The sequence below is a fragment of the Pongo pygmaeus genome, chromosome 10, assembly GCF_028885625.2.
Source record: "Pongo pygmaeus isolate AG05252 chromosome 10, NHGRI_mPonPyg2-v2.0_pri, whole genome shotgun sequence".
Lineage (NCBI taxonomy): Eukaryota > Metazoa > Chordata > Mammalia > Primates > Hominidae > Pongo > Pongo pygmaeus.
This window is the reverse complement of record NC_072383.2, coordinates 106,429,749-106,452,420: the sequence shown is the minus strand read 5'-3', so window position 1 is coordinate 106,452,420 and position 22,672 is coordinate 106,429,749. Positions and strand designations below refer to the sequence as shown.

The 22,672-nt window shown below is 42.8% G+C and overlaps 1 protein-coding gene across 1 annotated transcript; it reads right to left on the bottom strand.

Moving 5' to 3' along the window:
- Positions 1-2,916: 2,916 nt before the first annotated feature.
- Positions 2,917-5,609, bottom strand: LOC129010769 (ret finger protein-like 2). The gene is made up of 3 exons (XM_054445265.2): positions 5,579-5,609; positions 4,684-4,974; positions 2,917-3,491 (listed from the first exon to the last, which is right to left on the bottom strand). Exons 1-3 carry the CDS (start codon positions 5,607-5,609, stop codon positions 2,917-2,919), a joined length of 897 nt encoding a protein of 298 aa, XP_054301240.2.
- Between the last annotated feature and the right edge of the window lie 17,063 nt (positions 5,610-22,672).

Here is a 22,672-nt window from a genome sequence, read left to right as displayed (position 1 = left end):
CAAAGTACTGGGATTACAGGCATGAGCTACTATGCCCAGCCTTCATATTTATTTTAGATGAAGGAAATTAATTTGACCTAATCATAAGTCTTCCCTAAAATCACCCTCACTAGACCGTAATGATTTCTTCAAATGGGCTTTTTCTTTATGCTTCCTTTTTATTTATTTGTTTATTTATTTATTTTTTGAGATGGAGTCTCACTCTGTCACCCAGGCTGGAGAGCAATGGCATGATCTCGGCTCACTGCAACATCTGCTTCCTTAGTTCAAGCAATTCCCCTGCCTCAGCCTTCTGAGTAGCTGGGACTACAGGCACCCACCACCATGCCCAGCTAATTTTTGTACTTTTAGTAAAGACGGGGTTTCACCATTTTGGCCAGGCTGATCTCAAACTCTCAGCCTCATGATCCGCCCGCCTCAGCCTCCCAAAGTGCTGGGATTAAGATCTGTGTTTAGAAGTTTGATTTAAAAACAAACAGGAATAATAGTCCCAAATAATCAGGCTATTCAAATTCCTGGCATTATTTTTTCCTTTCCCTTTGTTAGTAACCATATCAAAAGTAAAATATTTTTACAATCTTACTATTTTCCTTATATCACAAACTACATGAAATGAGATCGCCCTCTTTATTAAAAAATAATTCAAAAAAGGTTTCCTTGTGGTTTTAGATCATTCAGTGGTGGGAGAGTTGAGAATGGGAGAATGAAAAACCGGTACTCAAGAGGCTGGGCTGGGGAAGAGATCCACTGCTTGGATCTGGCCTGAGGGTGAGATGTCACAGCCTGGGCTGCTATCTGGATGCTGGGAGGGTCTCAGGGATGTGTTTCTGACCCGGGCATCTTTGTCCAGAGGAGAAGTTGACAAATGCCCACCCACAGGGCTTTTCTGTTGAACTGCATGGAGCAAGAGGAGCTCGTTGGTGTTCACCCAGTTTGTCATGTGGGGAACTCGGCAAATGAGGGGATTTGAGGGAGCCTTTCTCGGGCAGTTTGTTTTAAAAACCAGCAGATGGCGCCCGAGATTGAGGTCCGGTGCCCGGTCTGCCCTCAAGGAATATTCAATATAGACCATATTGTGGGTCATAAAACACACCTTCACATATTGAAAAGAATATAAATCATACAAAGGATGCTTTCAGATCACAATAGATCAGAATAGCCATCTATAGCAGAAAGACAGAAAATTTCAAAAATATTAAACAACACTCTTCTCTGAAAATGTTTAGAGATTTAGTAACACATGGGTCAAAGAAGTCGCAAGAGAAATTAAAGAATATTTGAGGCAGGATGTGGTGGCTGGCACCTGGAACCCCAACTACTAGGGAGGCTGAGGTGGGAGAATAGCTTGACACTAGGAGTTCCAGACCAGCCTGGGCAACATAGTGAGACCCTGTCTCTAAAAAAAATTAATTAATTAATTAATAATAAATTTTATTTTTAAAACTTGGGTTTTACTGAAAATTTCACTTTTGCTTGGCTTCTTCCTTTTCCTCCTGCTCCTACCTTTCCCTCCACTAGTTTCTCTGAAACTACATGAATTCTGGAGTCAGAGTCTGGGAAACTTACCTATGCCAGTCAGGACAGGTATACATATACTGGGATCTTCCTGAGTCTGCTGAAAGTGTACTTTTCAGTCATAGAATCTTGCATATATCCCCAGCACATTCACGTGGCTGGGAGGCAGGGCCTTTTCTAAGTCAGCTAACAACGCTGACAAGTCAGACCCTTGACCATCTTCAATGATTCTTAAAAATGGGATATAAGGCCAGGAGCAGTGGCTCACACCTGTAATCCCAACATTTGGGGAGGTCAAGGTGGGCAGATTGCTTGAACCCAGGAGTTTGAGACCAGCATGGGGAACATGGTGAAACCCCCTTTCTATTAAAAAAAAAAAAAAAAAGGAGAAATTAGCTGGGCATGGTGGTGCACACCTGTAGTCCCAGCTGGGGCTAGAGGTGGAGGATCACCTGCACCTGGGGAGGTCAAGGCTGCAGTTAGCTGAGATCACACCACTGCACTCCAGCCTGGGTGACAGAGTGAGGCTCTTAAAAAAAAAAAGTATGTAAAGGTTGCCAATGATTTAACATGCAAAGAACACTTGAAAAGCCAGCACTAGTTTCAGTAGATCCCTCCTGAAGGGAACTGACTTGTGATAAAAGCATGACTGCCTGGCCCCCAGCATGCATCTCCAGAGTTACCAGAGCTGTGCCTGCCAGAGAAGCACAGCACTGAGGATCCCACAGGGGTAACGGAAGGAGGAAGGATCGGCTGATCAGAGTCAGGTATTACCAGGAGTGCACTCGAGACAAAGCAGTACATTCTACAGTGGGGGAATTACCATTGTTAATGTAGACAAGCTCATGTTCAAGACAATGTTAGCTACACGGAGCTGTGGTGGTGGAAAGTTGTTCAGTGCTGGATAGGACACAGGTATTTATCCACATTTGTTTTGTTCAAATACACACACACACACACACACACACACACACACACCCCTGCCCACCCCCCACCCCCCCACCCACACATTGCACTATGAATAAAAAGTATTACACCCCTATTATTTAGAAACTCACAAATCCATTTGGTTACAGCCAAATATTTATTTAACTTATAAACTCCATAATACATAAAGCCAAACTTACAGAAATAAAAGGTAAAGCATTTTGGAAATTAAGAATACAAAACTTATCATTAGGAAACAAAATATAAACAAAAAACTCAACAAGTTTGATGGTGACAATAATCAATATTTAAAACTCAGCTTCTATTCTAATGAATCTATGAAGTTAACTACATCATGGAATGGTCTATATTTTTCTGCTATGATTTTGTAAAATATGTATACCCAACAGAAACTTCCTAGGTCTACCCACCAAGTAATTTAATTTCCAGATCCTGTTTCTATGCATTGGGGGTTTATTTGCCCTCCCCGGGATGGACTAGAGGATGGGCAGTGCCTGGATTTATCACAGGACAGACACTCAGGATACCCTGATCTGGGAGAGTGGAAGGAGCAAAATATGGGCGCAGTGGCTCCTCAGGAAAAACTTTCGTGAATGTATAGATGTGGGATCCATCTCCAAGGTGGTAAAAGGAGATGTCTCCCATGCCTCTATCCAAAAATATCCCCACTCGCTCTAAATTGGGGTTCACCCAGAGGGGTGTTAGAGGGCTTGTGTTAGCAAAGTGGAAGCCCCCAGCTGTCAAGCTCACAATCCAGAATCCATCCTCTATGGTCATTTGGATGTTCCCTTTGCGGTTGGCAGATTCTCTGCAGACTCCCAGATTCCATTCTTCGCTTGTTCCTAGGTCCACCTCCCAGTAGTGGCGGCCAGAGGTGAAACCAGGGGAGCCCAGGACAGCACCTGCCAAGTCGAATCTCTCAGCACTGTTTGGCCGATTCTGATGGATCCTCCCACATCGGACGCTCCTGAGGTCTTCAGAAATGAGGAGGAGGTTGTGAGCCGTGTCAACGTCCAAGGTCACCTCCACTGCAAAAAGAAAAACAAGTAACTCAGCAAATGCACAGAAGCCAAGCCCATTTCACTCCTCTACTGCAAAGTCCCAAATATCTCATTGACTGGTTTCTGTCAATCTGCTTTTTTTCCTAAAGTCAGAGCTTTTCTCAAGGCAACTTCCCTCAGTAGTTGAAATTCTCACAGATACACTTGTTGTAATATGTGGCTCTTATTCATAGTAGAAGTTCTTATTTTACATTATGTCATGTGTTTGTTTATGTCATGTATTTCTTCTGCTTAAAGGGGAGGGTCTCAAGACAGACACCATGACCCTCTTTCTACTATACTGATGAGTGAAAAATGACTGATAGTTAAGACAATGCAAGTTAGCAATATTAAATGTTATGTTTCTTTTTTCACATTTTATTGGTCCAATTTAAATAGTGTCTAGGGCATGAATCCAGGCTTTTGTTCTCTATATTTGTAACCAATTAATTTTGTTCAGTTTTGACAGGAGATGGGATATCTCTGCAGCTGATAATGTGATGACAGAAGTCCCATGCCTGGACTTAAGAGAATCTAAGGCCAAGAGGAAGATAAGGGCCTAGACGAAAGGATGCTCTTCATCCTATGGGGGAGTTGAGGCTTTAAGCAAGACAATGTTAATGGGCTTAAATTTAAGAGATGAGATAAAGGTATTTAAAAATTATTAGAATGAGCACTTTACAACATTGCGTATGTGGCTGAAAAGCGAAGTCACCAACTTTAGAGGAAGAGAAAGAAAGGAAGGGGTGGGATCTGGCCTAGGAAAATTTATTGTCTAGACTATTCTGGAAAAAAAAAATCTATGGAACCTGTTATCCTTCAAGTCCAATGTACGTTATTTGAATGATGGATACCTTAGAAGCCCTCACTTGACCACTGTGTAATCAATGCATGTAACCAAATTGCACGTGTATCTCATAAATGTGTACACATTTCTTTTAAGTTTTGAGAATCCCTTGTCTAAGCCGTGACATAGACACGGGTATTTTTTGTTGGAGATCAAAAAATAAAACCAGGTGTTTCTACGTGTTGTCAGGGCTAAGAATCACTGATGCCAGAGGAACATTTCAGTTTCAGGTGCCAGACATCAGCTAATTCCCCTATGTTACGGAGAGCCAATTGCACGAATACTTTTTCCTCTTTTGGTAGTGGGAAGGGGCAGGGTATACAGATTCCTTACCTTGGAACTTCCGCATCCTTGGGTTCATCTTCAGAATCTTTTTCAGCTTGGGTTCCAGTTCCTTAATGTGCGAAACCAGCCTCCCCAGCTTCCGATTGAGCCTGATGTTGTTTTTCTGAGAAGCCTCTAGGCAGAAGGGACACAAGACACCTTCCCCTTGGGGCTCCTTCTGCAGTGAATTGGTGCAGCTGAGGCAGAAGACACATTCACACTCCAAGGACATTGGCTTTTCTAAGTAAGCTGTGCAGATGGGACATCTGGTTGCTTCTTTTAAGAGTTCATCCATGGTCACTGCCAGGGAAAAAAAATACACAGGGAAGTGAATTTTCATGAAATGACAGCCTCTTAGTGTGTGACAAGTGACAACCTTTCCATGCATAGAGTTACTCTGCTCCAGCTTTATAGTCCTTAGAACAAGACAGTGAGTACAAACACTCCAGCACATGCCCCTGTCTTCAGAGATTTGAAGTTCTATTGGGAAAGACAAGTCCCAAATGGTTCCTGTGCTTTGAGCTGAGTTGGAGGAAGAGTCGATTCTCCTGGTGACCCAGCAGCTGTGCCAGCAGATGAGCCTGAGCCCATGACACAGCGGCACCCATGTGAGGAGCAGAGAGTTGGGGTCTTTTCCTCTCCTCTGAGGGGAGCCCAAGCAAGAGGTTCATTAATGAGAATAAGAACTACATCCTTCCTGCAGCCTTGGGACTGAATACCAAACTGACTGCCACCACTCCTAGAGTGAGGGGATCCAAGGTGACTGATTTCAACTCCGAGGCAGCACTCAGACAGCCTTTGTTGAAAGCATTAATTACTAATTTCTTTCATTCATCCCCCTATGTTATAACCCCAATTCTAGATATCTGAGAAGGAAAAGCAAAGCACACAGATGTGGACTCACCTCTTCTGCTGATATCTCCTTTGTACGCCATCGTCTTCCACCAAGAGCTCAGGTATGGTGGGGAAGGGGCATAGGAGGGCCTTTTATTGGCAAGATTGCCCCACCCTCCATGATCACACCCTGCCACTCCCTCTAATCCTCCATGATCACACCCTGCCACTCCCTCTAATCCTCCATGATCACACTCTGCCACCCCCTCTAACCTAATCAGGTGTTTATTTAATTACATTGGGAATGAGGTTTTTATTGGTGATAAATCTGCAGTCCACAATATTCTTAGTAAAACCCTTCATCCTGATAATATTTACCTTGAAAAAGAAGATAAGATTAAATTGCCATCACTTTAGATTAGATTAGACCTAACCTACTAATATTATAGGCCTATTTTAGGGATTATTCCAGCATTTTTTAGTAGCAATGGTTTTGCTGATATATATTATACATGTCAAGCTTTGCTTAGAATCCTAAAATAAATTATCAGCGTGATTGCATTTGCAATTTTACAAAGTTCTATAAATTTATATACATCAGACTCAAAGGTAATAGGTGCATGCATCTCAATGAGAAAATTTTAGAGAGTTTTTATTTACTTCCATCTTTGGAAGTAAATTGTTCATCTTTTATCCTAAAAATTTTTGATAAATAGTAGGAATAATTTAAATTGTGAAAAATGACCATTAAACTCTGGGTATTAGGCACTTCATAGTGTTAGGATACAAGCCAGAGTCAAAGAACAGGGAATGTTTTCTCTGCTGCTTATGTTTTCAAGTAGAAATCATTAACAGTGAAGTAAATGGTACTTTTCTTTCCCTTGAACCAGCCTTGAGTCTTTTCTTTTTAATCCCCTTCTGTCTATAAAAATCCCCTACTGAGATATTTGTAGTTTCATTTCAAAATTCAAATGATTCTAATATCATCTTGCTATTTTTCCCGTCTCACATTTTATCACAGATTAAATAACTTTTTTCTTTCTACATACTTTTTAAAAGAGAGGCCTAGTTCTGGTCCTCTTTAAATAAGATTCCTCATGGCATCAGATGACTCAGAGAGACTCAGATCTTGAGCAAAAGGAATAATGAATCTACAGATATCATGGAAGAGGCTAGGTTAATTTAAGTGATTAATGGCTACTTAATTTATAGAAGAACAGCTTCATTTTCAACTTTTAAATAACTTTTTTTTTTTTTTGAAACAAAGGGTCGCTCTATCGCCCAGGGGCTGGAGTGCAGTGGCACCATCTCGGCTCACAGTAACCTCTGCCTCCCAGTTCAAGAAATTCTCATGCCTCAGCCTCCCAAGAAGCTGGGATTACAGGCGTGCACTACCACGCTTGGCTAATTTTTGCATTTTTGGTAGAGTCGGGGTTTTACCATGTTGCTCAGGCTGGTCTTGAACACCTGGCCTCATGTGATCCACCAGCCTCGGCCTCCCAAAGTGCTGGGATTACAAGCATGAGCTACTGTGCCCAGACTCAAGTTTTAAATAACTTCAATAAATATAATCTTACTATTTCTCCCACTAAAAGTGTATCACATATTAAATGAATATTCTTTCATTCTTTGTATATACTTTTGAAAATACCTAATTTTGGAACTACTCAAATATGATTTATAACGGGATGAGATGAGCCTCAGTGATTCAGTGTCTAGACAATGGAAATGAAGTCTCGGGAAATAAGATGTAGGATTGATGTCCAGTGATTGGATCAAGTTGGATTTTGTTTATAAAGCGATCATTTTGTAGTTTATATTTTGCTGGATTCTAGGTCATTCCTCACCCAAATATAAAGACAGGGTCCAGCCCTCCTATATTCTCTAAGGGGGGAAAAACTGAAAAAGACACAATTCAAACTAAAACTTGCGAGTAGAGTTCTGTGAGATCGGTGTGTAATTTCTCATGACAGAACAAAAAATGGTGGAAACAATTTAACTGAGCTATAAAAAAGCTCATATAGGAAGCAGCCATTTAGTTGGGCCTTGAGTTTACGTAGGATTTTGTCAGCCAGCCAGGCTCATTTCTGAGCAGAAAGAAGGGCCGGTGGCTATCACAGGAGGTGTGAAACGATTTAGGCTGTTTATTGATCCTGCACATTTACCTTGTAGGGAATTCGGGAGTCCTGATGACCACGTTAATGAGCAATTGCTGAAGATTCCAACTAGGTGTCAAGAAAACAATATTCTATAACCTGCTGCATAATGTATTTGTCTGCAGTGGCCCCAGCAGGGAGATGAGAATGTTGTGTTGCAGAAGATGCACGGTGGTGCACCCAGCATTGAGATGGTCATGGTTTGGTAAAAAAGCAGAAAACTAGGAGCTGACACCCTGGAGCAATGATGGGAAAGCGCTGGCAGCTCTCATGGGAAGCAATGAATCCACAAAGCCGATGCTGATGGGAGGAACAGACCCCACCTAAGGAGTCTGTCCAGGCAGCAGCGTGACCCCTGGAGTGGCTGGCTCCGGTTATGGAAGTAGAGCACAGAACCTCCAGGGAATTGGCACACATAAGTTTATGGGTGAGGCTGGGTGGGGTGGCTCACATCAGTAATCTCAGCACTTTGGGAGGCCCATGCAGACGGATCACTTGAGGTTAGGAGTTCTGGCCTAACCTGGCCAACACGGTGAAACCCTGTCTCTACTAAAAATACAAAAATTAGCCAGGTGTGGTGGCATGTGCTTATAGTCGCAGCTACTTGGAAGGCTGAGGCAGGAGAATCCCTTGAACCCAGGAGGCGGAGATTGCAGTGAGCCAAGATCTGCACTCTACTGCACTCCAGCCTGGGTGAGACAGTGGGACTCCATCTCAAAAAAAAAAGATTGCAGGTGAATGTCTATGATTCTCCAACACCCACTGAGGGTTGATGGAGTCCACGGGTGAGGCCCTGTCAGGTCTCACCTGCCCAGAGCCAGCAGTGATCAGGCCAGTGATGGGCTGTAAGGTGCGATCAGGGACAGGAGACATGCAACAGCAGCTGGGTCACACTTTCAGATTTTGGTTACTACTTTTTCTCACGAATTTTGTGATTTAAGGGGATATTGATGGCATTTTCACTTAAGAGTCACTTTAGACAACAATGGCTTTACAATAGCCCAAAGTTGATCTTTCCAATTTATTACTTAAATATTATTAAGAAACAAAATTTCCAAATTGTGTTACAGTTTTACATGATATTGAACTTCACATTAAAAAAGACATTTCTTGGGGGAGGAGCCAAGATGGCCGAATAGGAACAGCTCCGGTCTACAGCTCCCAGCGTGAGCGACGCAGAAGACGGGTGATTTCTGCATTTCCATCTGAGGTACCGTGTTCATCTCACTAGGGAGTGCCAGACAGTGGGCGCAGATCAGTAGGTGAGTGCACCGTGCACCAGCCAAAGCAGGGGCGAGGCATTGCCTCACTCGGGAAGTGCAAGGGGTCAGGGAGTTCCCTTTCCAGGGGTGACACACGGCACCTGGAAAATCGGGCCACACCCCCCGAATACTGTGCTTTTCCGACGGGCTTAGGAAACGGTGCACCAGGAGATTATAGCCCGCACCTGGCTCAGAGGGTCCTACGCCCACGGAGTCTCGCTGATTGCTAGCACAGCAGTCTGAGATCAAACAGCAAGTCGGCAGCGAGGCTGGGGGAGGGGCGCCTGCCATTGCCCAGGCTCGCTTAGGTAAACAAAGCTTAAACTGGGTGGAGCCCACCACAGCTCAAGGAGGCCTGCCTGCCTCTGTAGGCGCCACCTCTGGGGGCAGGGCACAGACAAACAAAAAGACAGCAGTAACCTCTGCAGACTTAAATGTCTCTGTCTGACAGCCTGAGGAGAGCAGTGGTTCTCCCAGCATGCAGCTGGAGATCTGAGAACGGGCAGACTGCCTCCTCAAGTGGGTCCCTGACCCCTGACCCCCGACCCCCGAGCAGCCTAACTGGGAGGCACCCCCCAGCAGGGGCAGACTGACACCTCACACGGCCGGCCGGGTATTCCAACAGACCTGCAGCTGAGGGTCCTGTCTGTTAGAAGGAAAACTAACAGAAAGGACATCCACACCAAAAACCTACCTGTACATCACCATCATCAAAGACCAAAAGTAGATAAAACCACAAAGATGGGGAAAAAACAGAGCAGAAAAACTGGAAACTCTAAAAAGCAGAGTACCTCTCCTCCTCCAAAGGAACGCAGTTCCTCACCAGCAATGGAACAAAGCTGGACGGAGAATGACTTTGACGAGCTGAGAGAAGAAGGCTTCAGATGATCAAATTACTCTGAGCTACGGGAGGATATTCAAACCAAAGGCAAAGAAGTTGAAAACTTTGAAAAAAATTTAGAAGAATGTTTAACTAGAATAACAAATATAGAGAAGTGCTTAAAGGAGCTGATGGAGCTGAAAACCAAGGCTCGAGAACTACGTGAAGAATGCAGAAGCCTCAGGAGCCGATGCGATCAAATGGAAGAAAGGGTATCAGCCCTGGAAGATGAAATGAATGAAATGAAGCAAGAAGGGAAGTTTAGAGAAAAAAGAATAAAAAGAAATGAGCAAAGACTCCAAGAAATATGGGACTATGTGAAAAGACCAAATCTACGTCTGATTGGTGTACCTGAAAGTGACGGGGAGAATGGAACCAAGTTGGAAAACACTCTGCAGGATATTATCCAGGAGAACTTCCCCAATCTAGCAAGGCAGGCCAACATTCAGATTCAGGAAATACAGAGAACGCCACAAAGATACTCCTCGAGAAGAGCAACTCCAAGACACATAATTGTCATATTCACCAAAGTTGAAATGAAGGAAAAAATGTTAAGGGCAGCCAGAGAGAAAGGTCGGGTTACCCTCAAAGGGAAGCCCATCAGACTAACAGCAGATCTCTCAGCAGAAACCCTACAAGCCAGAAGAGAGTGGGGGCCAATATTCAACATTCTTAAAGAAAAGAATTTTCAACCCAGAATTTCATATCCAGCCAAACTAAGCTTCATAAGTGAAGGAGAAATAAAATACTTTACAGACAAGCAAATGCTGAGAGATTTTGTCACCACCAGGCCTGTCCTAAAAGAGCTCCTAAAGGAAGTGCTAAACATGGAAAGGCACAACTGGTGCCAGCCACTGCAAAATCATGCCAAAATGTAAAGACCATCGAGACTAGGAAGAGACTGCATCAACTAACGAGCAAAATAACCAGCTAACATCATAATGACAGGATCAAATTCACACATAACAATATTAACTTTAAATGTAAATGGACTAAATGCTCCAATTAAAAGACACAGACTGGCAAATTGGATAAAGACTCAAGACCCATCAGTGTGCTGTATTCAGGAAACCCATCTCATGTGCAGAGACACACATAGGCTCAAAATAAAAGGATGGAGGAAGATCTACCAAGCAAATGGAAAACAAAAAAAGGCAGGGGTTGCAATCCTAGTCTCTGATAAAACAGACTTTAAACCAACAAAGATCAAAAGAGACAAAGAAGGCCATTACATAATGGTAAAGGGATTAATTCAACAAGAAGAGCTAACTATCCTAAATATATACGCACCCAATACAGGAGCACCCAGATTCATAAAGCAAGTCCTGAGTGACCTACAAAGAGACTTAGACTCCCACACATTAATAATGGGAGACTTTAACACCCCACTGTCAACATTAGACAGATCAACGAGACAGAAAGTCAACAAGGATACCCAGGAATTGAACTCAGCTCTTCACCAAGCGGACCTAATAGACATCTACAGAATTCTCCACCCCAAATCAACAGAATATACATTTTTTTCAGCACCACACCACACCTATTCCAAAATTGACCACATACTTGGAAGTAAAACTCTCCTCAATAAATGTAAAAGAACAGAAATTATAACAAACTATCTCTCAGATCACAGTGCAATCAAGCTAGAACTCAGGATTAAGAATCTCACTCAAAACCGCTCAACTACATGGAAACTGAACAACCTGCTCCTGAATGACTACTGGGTACATAACGAAATGAAGGCAGAAATAAAGATGTTCTTTGAAACCAACGAGAACCAAGACACAACATACCAGAATCTCTGGGATGCATTCAAAGCAGTGTGTAGAAGGAAATTTATAGCACTAAATGCCCATAAGAGAAAGCAGGAAAGATCCAGAATTGACACCCTAACATCACAATTAAAAGAACTAGAAAAGCAAGAGCAAACACATTCAAAAGCCAGCAGAAGGTAAGAAATAACTAAAATCAGAGCAGAACTGAAGGAAATAGAGACACATAAAACCCTTCAAAAAATTAATGAATCCAGGAGCTGGTTTTCTGAAAGGATCAACAAAATTGATAGACCGCTAGCAAGATTAATAAAGAAAAAAAGAGAGAAGAATCAAATAGATGCAATAAAAAATGATAAAGGGGATATCACCACCGATCCCACAGAAATACAAACTACCATCAGAGAATACTACAAACACCTCTACGCAAATAAACTAGAAAATCTAGAAGAAATGGATAAATTCCTGGACACATACACCCTCCCAAGACTAAACAAGGAAGAATTTGAATCTCTGAATGGACCAATAACAGGAGCTGAAATTGTGGCAATAATCAATAGCTTACCAACCAAAAAAAGTCCAGGACCAGATGGATTCACAGCCGAATTCTACCAGAGGTACAAGGAGGAGCTGGTACCATTCCTTCTGAAACTATTCCAATGAATAGAAAAAGAAGGAATCCTCCCTAACTCATTTCATGAGGCCAGCATCATCCTGATACCAAAGCCTGGCAGAGACACAACAAAAAAAGAGAATTTAAACCAATATCCTTGATGAACATTGATGCAAAAATCCTCAATAAAATACTGGCAAACCGAATCCAGCAGCACATCAAAAAGCTTATCCACCATGATCAAGTGGGCTTCATCCCTGGGATGCAAGGCTGGTTCAATATACGCAAATCAATAAATGTAATCCAGCATATAAGCAGAACCAAAGACAAAAACCACAGGATTATCTCCATAGATGCAGAAAAGGCCTTTGACAAAATTCAACAACGCTTCATGCTAAAAACTCTCAATAAATTAGGTATTGATGGGATGTATCTCAAAATAATAAGAGCTATCTATGACAAACCCACAGCCAATATCATACTGAATGGGCAAAAACTGGAAGCATTCCCTTTGAAAACTGGCACAAGACAGGGATGCCCTCTCTCACCACTTCTATTCAACATAGTGTTGGAAGTTCTGGCCAGGGCAATTAGGCAGGAGACGGAAATAAAGGGTATTCAATTAGGAAAAGAGGAAGTCAAATTGTCCCTGTTTGCAGATGACATGATTGTATATCTAGAAAACCCCATTGTCTCAGCCCAAAATCTCCTTAAGCTGATAAGCAACTTCAGCACAGTCTCAGGATACAAAACAATGTGCAAAAATCACAAGCATTCTTATACACCAATAACAGAGAGCCAAATCATGAGTAAACTCCCATTCACAATTGCTTCAAAGAGAATAAAATACCTAGGAATCCAACTTACAAGGGATGTGAAGGACCTCTTCAAGGAGAGCTACAAACCACTGCTCAAGGAAATAAAAGAGGATGCAAATGGAAGAACATTCCATGCTCATGGGTAGGAAGAATCAATATCATGAAAATGGCCATACTTCCCAAGGTAATTTACAGATTCAATGCCATCCCCATCAAGCTACCAATGACTTTCTTCACAGAATTGGAAAAAACTACTTTAAAGTTCATATGGAACCAAAAAAGAGCCCGCATCGCCAAGTCAATCCTAAGCCAAAAGAACAAAGCTGGAGGCATCACGCTACCTGACTTCAAACTATACTACAAGGCTACAGTAACCAAAACAGCGTGGTACTGGTACCAAAACAGAGATATAGATCAATGGAACAGAACAGAACCCTCAGAAATAATGCCACATATCTACAACTATCTGATCTTTGACAAACCTGAGAAAAACAAGAAATGGGGAAAGGATTCCCTATTTAATCAATGGTGCTGGGAAAACTGGCTAGCCATATGCAGAAAGCTGAAACTGGATCCCTTCCTTACACCTTATACAAAAATCAATTCAAGATGGATTAAAGACTTAAACATTAGACCTAAAACCATAAAAACCCTAGAAGAAAACCTAGGCATTACCATTCAGGACATAGGCATGGGCGAGGACTTCATGTCTAAAACACCAAAAGCAATGGCAACAAAAGCCAAAATTGACAAATGGGATCTAATGAAACTAAAGAGCTTCTGCATAGCAAAAGAAACTACCATCAGAGTGAACAGGCAACCTACAGAATGGGAGAAAATTTTTGCACCTACTCATCTGACAAAGGGCTAATATCCAGAATCTACAATGAACTCAAACAAGTTTACAAGAAAAAAAAAACAACCCCATCGAAAAGTGGGCAAAGGACATGAACAGACACTTCTCAAAAGAAGACATTTATGCAGCCAAAAAACACATGAAAAAATGCTCACCATCACTGGCCATCAGAGAAATGCAAATCAAAACCACAGTGAGATACCATCTCACACCAGTTAGAATGGCAATCATTAAAAAGTCAGGAAACAACAGGTGCTGGAGAAGATGTGGAGAAATAGGAACACTTTTACACTGTTGGTGGGACTGTAAACTAGTTCAACCCTTGTGGAAGTCAGTGTGGCGATTCCTCAGGGATCTAGAACTAGAAATTCCATTCGACCCAGCCATCCCATTACTGGGTATATACCCAAAGGACTATAAATCATGCTGTTGTAAAGACACATGCACACGTATGTTTATTGCGGCATTATTCACAATAGCAAAGACTTGGAACCAACCCAAATGTCCAACAATGATAGACTGGATTAAGAAAATGTGGCACATATACACCATGGAATACTATGCAGCCATAAAAAATGATGAGTTCATGTCCTTTGTAGGGACATGGATGAAATTGGAAATCATCATTCTCAGTAAACTATCGCAAGAACAAAAAACCAAACACCGCATATTCTCACTCATAGGTGGGAATTGAACAATGAGAACACATGGACACAGGAAGGGGAACATCACACTTCAGGGACTGTTGCGGGGTGGGGGGAGGGGGGAGGGATAGCATTGGGAGATATACCTAATGCTAGATGACGAGTTAGTGGGTGCAGCGCACCAGCATGGCACATATATACATATGTAACTAACCTGCACATTGCGCACATGTACCATAAAACCTAAGGTATAATAATAATAATAATAATAATAATAATAAAAAGACATTTCTTTTCTTGAGTGTTTGCAAATCTCACAGCCCATTGTTTTGGCTACTGTTTATTAAGGATGCTTTTACTTCTAGGAGGAAGTTTATATAAATCAATTAAATCTAGATATTCTACTTCATTATTACTTAGATTATGTATTATTATATATATTATATATTAAATAATTGTATATTATGCTATATTATATTTACATATTACTTATATTAGTACATTTTATGTAAGTATGTATATATAGGTACTATATATCTTATACAATATATTATAGTCATACGTGTGTGTGTAAAGATTTCATGTTTAATCTTTAGTCAATACAATGGCGAGTTTAAAAAAAAACCTCTCAGTTTAATTTAATTAATATTGATGGCTTCTCTACCATTTAAAACTTTCAGTGTTGTGAATATTCACCCTGAACTAATTCATGATATAAATTCTCACTTGTTTTAGCTAAAGCACTTAGAAACAGGTCCAGGAAGATGGATGAGCAGAATGTTTGCTAAGCAATTATTAGGCCATACTATGGTCTAAAGTAAGAGAAAAGAGGAATAAGGAGAGATTTGCCAGAGGATACAAAGTTACAGCAACCATGACAGGAGGAATAAGTTCTAGTGATGTATACCACTGTAGGATGACTATAGTTCACAAGAACATATTATATAGTTTCAAATAGCTGGAAGGAGGATATTGAATGTTCCCAGCATAAAGAAATGATAAACGTTTGAGATGATGAATGTGCTAATTACCCTGATCTGATCACCACACATTATATGTATGGAAACCCCCTAAATGTGTTGATAATTATGTGCTAATAAAGAAATTAGAATAAATAAACAAAGGGGAGACAGAATTTGGCCATGTTTTATTCCCATCTTATGAGCAAGATTTTTCTCCTTGGTATTACTTTCAAACAGTGATAAGAAAGAAGAAACGTTACTGTTGACTTGTTTTGCCTCTCAATTAAATGTAAAATATTTAATGGTCAAAAGTAATGAAGCTAATTTTAAATAGTTTTGAGATTCATAGAGATGAGGAGGTCATATGGATAATTTACAAGTTGCAGTTATATTTTATTTATTTAGAAATTTCTGGGCCAGGCCAGGCACAGTGGCACATGCAAGTAATCCCAGCACTTTGGGAGATTGAGGCAGGCAGATCACTTGAGATCAGGAGTTCAAGACCAGCCTGGGCAACATGGTAAAACCCCATCTCCACTAAAAATGCAAAAATTAGCCATGTGGTGGCAGACGCCTGTCACCCCAGTTACTCAGGAGGCTGAGGCAGGAGAATTGCTTGAACCCAGGAGGCAGAGGTTGCAGTGAGCCGAGATCACACCACTGCACTCCAGCCTGAGTGACAGAGCAAGACCCTGTCTCCAGAAAAAAAAAAAAGAAAAAGGAAAAGAAATTACTGGGAGGCCTTTCCAGTATGATTTGAATGGTTTGTGCCTAAGATCCTGTGCAGGTTTTACTTAGTGACAATTGCAGACCCTGTTAACATGCCACTCATTTAGGATACAAATAAAACATGCAGCCACCCCTAGGAGGCACTGTGTTGAGATTCAAAAAGGGACCTGGGGCGCCCTGGTGCTGGTACAGGTCCACCCCTTCCAGAAACACCCACCACTGAGCCAAGGACCAACACGACGCCGTCCATGCTCAGTTTTCATGACATTTACATCTCTTGAGACCTGAGATTTGACTCCCTCTTCCTTAGGAGGTTAATGGAAATCACCATGGTTTAAATTGCTGGGTCAATTTGCAGCCAACATTTTCAGTAGCCTCCACGCGTCTACACTATACCCCCTTCCTTCTGCCTTAAAACCTTGAAGCCTGATTGACCTGGAGAAAACCCGCTAAACTAAGCCCCCACGGAGTTGTTTCTTCCTATAGGAATATTTCCATAAGTCCTGAGACAATGCTGGTTCTCCCAGAGAGAATTTCTGATCACATCTAAAAGAACCGGTTATTAATTTACTTATATTCCCATGTTCTTCAACTTGCCTTAAGATGCCCATTCTTGTGTTTAACTTACCAACCATGGTACAACGTGGAATTAAGAACTGGGACTGCAGCCCTGAGTATGGATCCAAAATACGTGGTTTTGACCAAATAAATCAATAAACGAATATAATAATTACGGTTCAATTTAATATGAAATAAATATTTCTTCCACATTTTCTCCTATTTTTTTATCCTAATATTTTAACTGTAGTAGGATTATATATTGCTGATGTGAGGGTCTATGATTCCTGGGCCTGGAAATCAGCCTTGGAGACAGCTGTCTCCGTGTAGATGTTTAGGAAAAGCCAGTACCCAAGAGGTGAGTGGCAAGGTTAGCTGTGCCATTACCTGCTGTGAGATGCATCTAGATCTTTCAATGGCAGAAAGCGTTGCCAAGTTCCAACCTTCAGAACCAACCAGCTACCTTCTGCAGATTAGGGGTGTTTGGAGAGGTTGACGAGGAATATGATGGACAGAAAATCTGGCAGAGGCTCCCAGTTGGAAGAGGTCAGGAATCAGGGACTCTGGAAATCCATCTTGAGTTGTCCCAAGATCCAATACCCCAGAAGGTGTCTCACGGGTCACCCAGAGAAGGGCAGCAACCCTGGCTGGCAGCCCCTTCCCGTGGTACCAAGCCAGGACTGGACTGGGTGGAGTCAGGTCATTCCTCAGATGGAATGTGGGGCTGCCACCAGATAAAGGAGGTGTGGTCCCTGGGCAGCCAAAAGCACAGTCTAAGTTCCTTATACTAGGGCTTCCCAGAAACCCTTCCTGCTCTAGTCCCTGGGGAGGGGCCTCAGCAAGCCTGGTCTGGATGTTTGGACACAGTTTCCCCGCCCCCAACCCGGGCACCTCCAAGAGTGTGGGGAGCCTGGCTGAAGGACAGTTCAGGGTCCCAGATAAATGAAAGGCAGAGAAAGGGTTCCAGTTTACCAGATGAGGGTGGCAGACCCCTCTCTCTTCCAGATCTTGGTTTTCCACAGCCCAGCTCAGTGACCATTTATTTATCAGTTTGCTAGACCCTCCATTTTACTTACTTTACATTTAATCATGGGTTTGATTATTTCATCTCTGAGCCATCACTCCATTTCTTTAAAAAAAAAGCAAAATGTCACAGTTCTAATTCAGTGGAAGGCTTAAAAAACAGAGGGAGTGACCGGGAGTGGTGGCTTATGCCTGTAATCCCAGCACTTTGGGAGGTCGAGGCAGGTGGATCACGAGGTCAGGAGATCAAGACCATCCTGGCCAACATGGTGAAACCCCATCTCTACTAAAAATACAAAAAAAATTAGCTGGGCGTGGCAGCACGCTCCTGTAGTCCCAGCTACTCAGGAGGCTGAGGCAGGAGAATTGCTTGAACCCGGGAGGTGGGGACTGCAGTGAGCCAAAATCATGCCACTGCACTCCAGCCTGGGCAACAGAGCGAGACTCCGTCAAAAAAAAACCAAAAAGACATTAAAAAAAAAAAAAAAAACAGTGTTAGCTCTCTCCTCAATTTCCTCATTCGTCAATCTAAGTAAAACACCTTGAACGCAGCATGCCACATGGGTAGGGGCTGAAATAAAATTCTATTTATTCTGCGTCTTTATTTCTTTACAGTATCAGATAAATGCACAATAGCACCAAACCCAGAATCTCTACATTTCTTTTTTTTCCAGCATATTCTATCCACAACATTTCTCAGTAGAAGCTGACATTTAAAGAGTTTCCTCCTACTAGGCCCTCAAGATACTGAGAACCTGGTTTGCAGTGAGCCCTCCATAATTAAATGTTAAATGAATGAATTCCTCCATTAATGACTTGCTGATTTAATCTTGATAAATATACTTTATTTTGTTCTTTGAATAGCAAATATGTCCCTAGGGCTACAGAGAGGGTCGATGGTCGTGCTCTGAGCTGTGCAGGTGGGGCTGTATCGGAGTGGTGGGAGGGTCAGGTGGGCATTTCCGACGTGGGCATCTTTGTCCAGAGGAGCAGAAGTGGACACACGCTCGCCCACAGGGCTTTTCTGCTGACGTGGGTTGGCAGGAGGGGCTCCTGGGTTGTGGCTCTGTTTATGATCTACAGCTGATCGATGAGGGGACTGGAGGGACCTTTCTCAGGTAGTGGCATCTGTCAACCAGCACGTGGCACCAGAGGTCGCAGGGCCCTGCCTGGGTGTGGGTCTTTTTGGTTGACACCCCAGGTTCTTGCCTGGGGACTCTCACCCCTGAGCACTGAACGCAATTCCTCAGTCCGAGACCTTCTCACTCGCAGAATGCACAGTTGCACACATGAGCCCCTCACCTGTCACCCATGCTCTCTTACACACCCTGCCACTCCCACCCATACCTCCCCTCTCAGATGTGTGCTCCAGGATTTTCTCTCCACCAACAGCCGCAGATGCCCCTGCGGTGCGTGCAACTGTGCACACTCGGTGCAGTGGACCCCCGCCTCCTGCTCTCAGCCTTGCACTTTATCTCACACATTTTCCTACCTAGAGACCCCATTTCAGACCCACAGACCCTCTCAGCTTCTTCCCTTGCCTCCCATTCCCTTAAAATGAAAATCCTTTATTTCCTGCAGAATGTGTCTGCTCTCTTCCCAGAATGCCCGTCCGTCTTCTAGCTGATCCTCTAGGGCAGTCCTTTCCTGCCCCTTGGTTCCAACAGCTCTTTTCGTGCCAGTTTTTGTCACGTGCCTCTTACCATGCTAAAGCGAAACCGACTCAGCGCATCACAAAATGCCCGAATTCGGGTCTGCAAATATGACTCATTGATAGGCTGCCTGTTTTGGTAAATAAAGTTTTGTTGGTGTGTTTCTTCGGGCTGCTCCATGCCACAGTGACAACATTAAGGTGGTTGTGACAGAGAACTTACAGTACCGTCCACAAGCCTAAAATATTTACTGTCTGGTGGCTCAAGCCTGTAATCCCAGCATTTTGGGTGGCCAAGGTGGGAGGATCACTTGAGCCCAGGAGTTTGAGGCTAGCCTGGGCAACATGACGAAACCTTGTCACTACAAAAAATTTTTTAAATTAGCCAGGTGTCTGTGGTCCCAGCTACTTGGGAGGATCACTTGAGCCCTGGCGGTTGAGGCTGCAGTGAGCTGCGTTTGTACCACTGCACTCTAGCCTAGGCGACAGAGTGAGACCCTGTCTCAAATTTTAAAAAAAAAGAAGAAGAAGAAATTTCCTGATCCCTAGAACTCCTCACACTTTTCAGGACTTCTAGTGCCTGCCACCTACAGCATCTCAATGCCAACAGTGGCCCCAATCCCTGTGACAAACACACACTCCCCATGGGTTTCCAAGGTGCTCCCCGCTGAGAAACTGCGCTGCTGCCTTTGTTTCCTGATAACCACCTCTTCTTGTTTTTATTCTGCTTTTAGAGATCACTCTTCCCAAAGCACTTAAGGCCATGTGGGAAGACCCTATGGCCCATGACATGCAAGCATCTTGAAGATTTTACTCTAATTTTTTTAAGGTTTTTTGTTGTTTTGTTTAATGCAGCAGTTTTACTTACTGCTTTAAGTGTAGGTGACACTTTGGTTTTATTCCTCCCTTTGTAATGGATTTTCTTTTCTTTTCTTTTTTTTTTTTTTTTTTTTTTGAGACAGAGTCCTGCCCTGTTGCCCAGGCTGGAGTGCAGTGGTATGATCTCAGCTCACCGCAGCCTCCACCTCCCAGGTTCAAGCAATTCTCCTGCCTCAGCCTCCCAAGTAGCCGGGACTACAGGCATGCGCCACCACAACCAGCTAATATTTGTATTTTTAGTAGAGACGAGGCTTCACCATGTTGGCCAGGATGGTCTTGATCTGACCTCGTGATCTGCCTGCCTCAGCCTCCCAAAGTGCTGGGATTACAGGTGTGAGCTACCCCACCCAGCCATCCCAGCCATGGATTTTCTTTTAAGGCTTCTTTTTTGTTGCAATGCCTTCCTCTGTGAAAGCAAAAGAAAAAAAAAAAGAGATCATTCTTTATCTTTCAAACAAAAACTGAAATTACTACATTTATTTTGCGTATTTATAGTTCAAATGAACACTATGTACTGATTGTGTGAATGTGTCCCCCATATTTCACAGGCTGGACTTAATCTCCAGTGTGGCAGTATTGAGAGGTGGGGCCTTTAAGAGGTGATTGAAATTGGAAGAGACAAGATAAGTACCCAGAGAACAGTCACCACTTCAGTAAGGGCCTAGAAACTGTACCATTTCCTCAGCTTCTTCTTCCTTTTCTCTTAGTATCTAAGAAGCATGTTACTGCACCAAGGACCCTGCATCTCCTCTTCCTCTTTCTGGAGGGTTCTGACCACAGTTGCTCTCAATAGGAGCTGGCAAGTAATGGCATGTTTTCCCCATTACACATTAAAAGATGGGGCCCCAAGATGCCTACCTCACTGGCAATCACCCCGCCACAAATGGATGCTGATTTCAAGGTGAATGAATGAATACGTGTAATTACCCTATTTTTTCAATTCTTTCTTTCATTCGCTGTTTTAATAGAAAACATCTCCTGAGCTCTGCGCAATCAGACTCTGTGTGGACAGCTCTGGACCATGTCTGGAATGGAGGGGAGGGTGTGTGTGTGTGTGTGTGTGTGTGTGTCTGAATTGAGCATCTTTGTCCAGAGGAGCTGAAGTCAGAAAAATGCCCCCAACCAACAGGATTCCAGCCCTGGTTCTGATGCTGAAGATCTCTGGAGCTCCTCTGCTGAAGTGGGGTATGTATGGGGTGGGGTGGAGAGCATCAGGGATTTTAATTTATTTTTTTTATAGAGAATAAAAGGTCTCTGACAGGGTATCCAATCTAATGTTGAGAAATATGGAAACGTTCTCTGTTCTGCACAAACTGATGTAACTAGCTACACATCTCGGTTCAGCACTTGAAATGTGGATAGTGCAGAGGAGGAGCTGAAGTTTTTTAAATAAATGCTATCGTGTATATTTAAATTATGTTATGGGATACATATAGTGAAATGTTACCATAGTGAAACAAATTAAAGTATCTGTCGTCTTACAGTTACCACCTTCTTTTTTGGTGGTGGGTGAGGGTTGTAGCAAGAGCAGCTAAGAGTTAGCAGGCATCTCGAATGCATACGGTCGTATTCCCTGTAGTACTCCTGTTGTGCATTAGATCTCTAGACTTGTTCGTCTCATATTCCCTGTAGTGCTCTTGCTGTGCATTAGATCTCTAGACTGGTTCGTCATCCATAGCTGCTACTTTGTATCCTGTGACCTACGTCTCCCCATTCCCTCTCCCCACCTCCTGCCCCATCAGCACTGTTTTATTCACTATTTCTGTATAATTGACTTTTGTGTTTTTTAGATTTCACATGTGAGATCATGCAATATTTTTTTCTTTCTGCATCTGTCCTAGTAGTTCTCTTAGCATAATTAAGAACTGAATTTCTAATCTTAACTCATTTTCACTTAACAAACTACATGCAACTAATTGTTACCAAATGGTGCAGCACAGCTCCAGGGAGCTAGGGATTGAAGGAAGCCGAAAAGACCTTTTCCTGACTTTGAGGTCTATGGTACAGCCAGAGAGGCAGATGGGGCCAGATGGGGCCCTGGGAGCTGGGGTTTGGGGACGGGGCAGGAGCAGGTTAGATTTGGTGGGACATGGCTGGGATCCCTTCCCATGGGAGACCTCTTTCTCTATGACACACACAACTATTAAATAAAGGAATTCACTTTCTCAAAAACACATTTCCTTTGTCTCTAGCCTTTTCTCCCTTAAAGAGACACACCCACTCTTTTTCTAACACTCACACATGCACACACACACACACACCGTTTGTCACAGGGTCTTGTATACACTTTCACACTCTCTCCTCCAGCCTCTCTCACACACACTCTTATATCTCATCTCGGTCTCTCTCGTCTACGCTCTG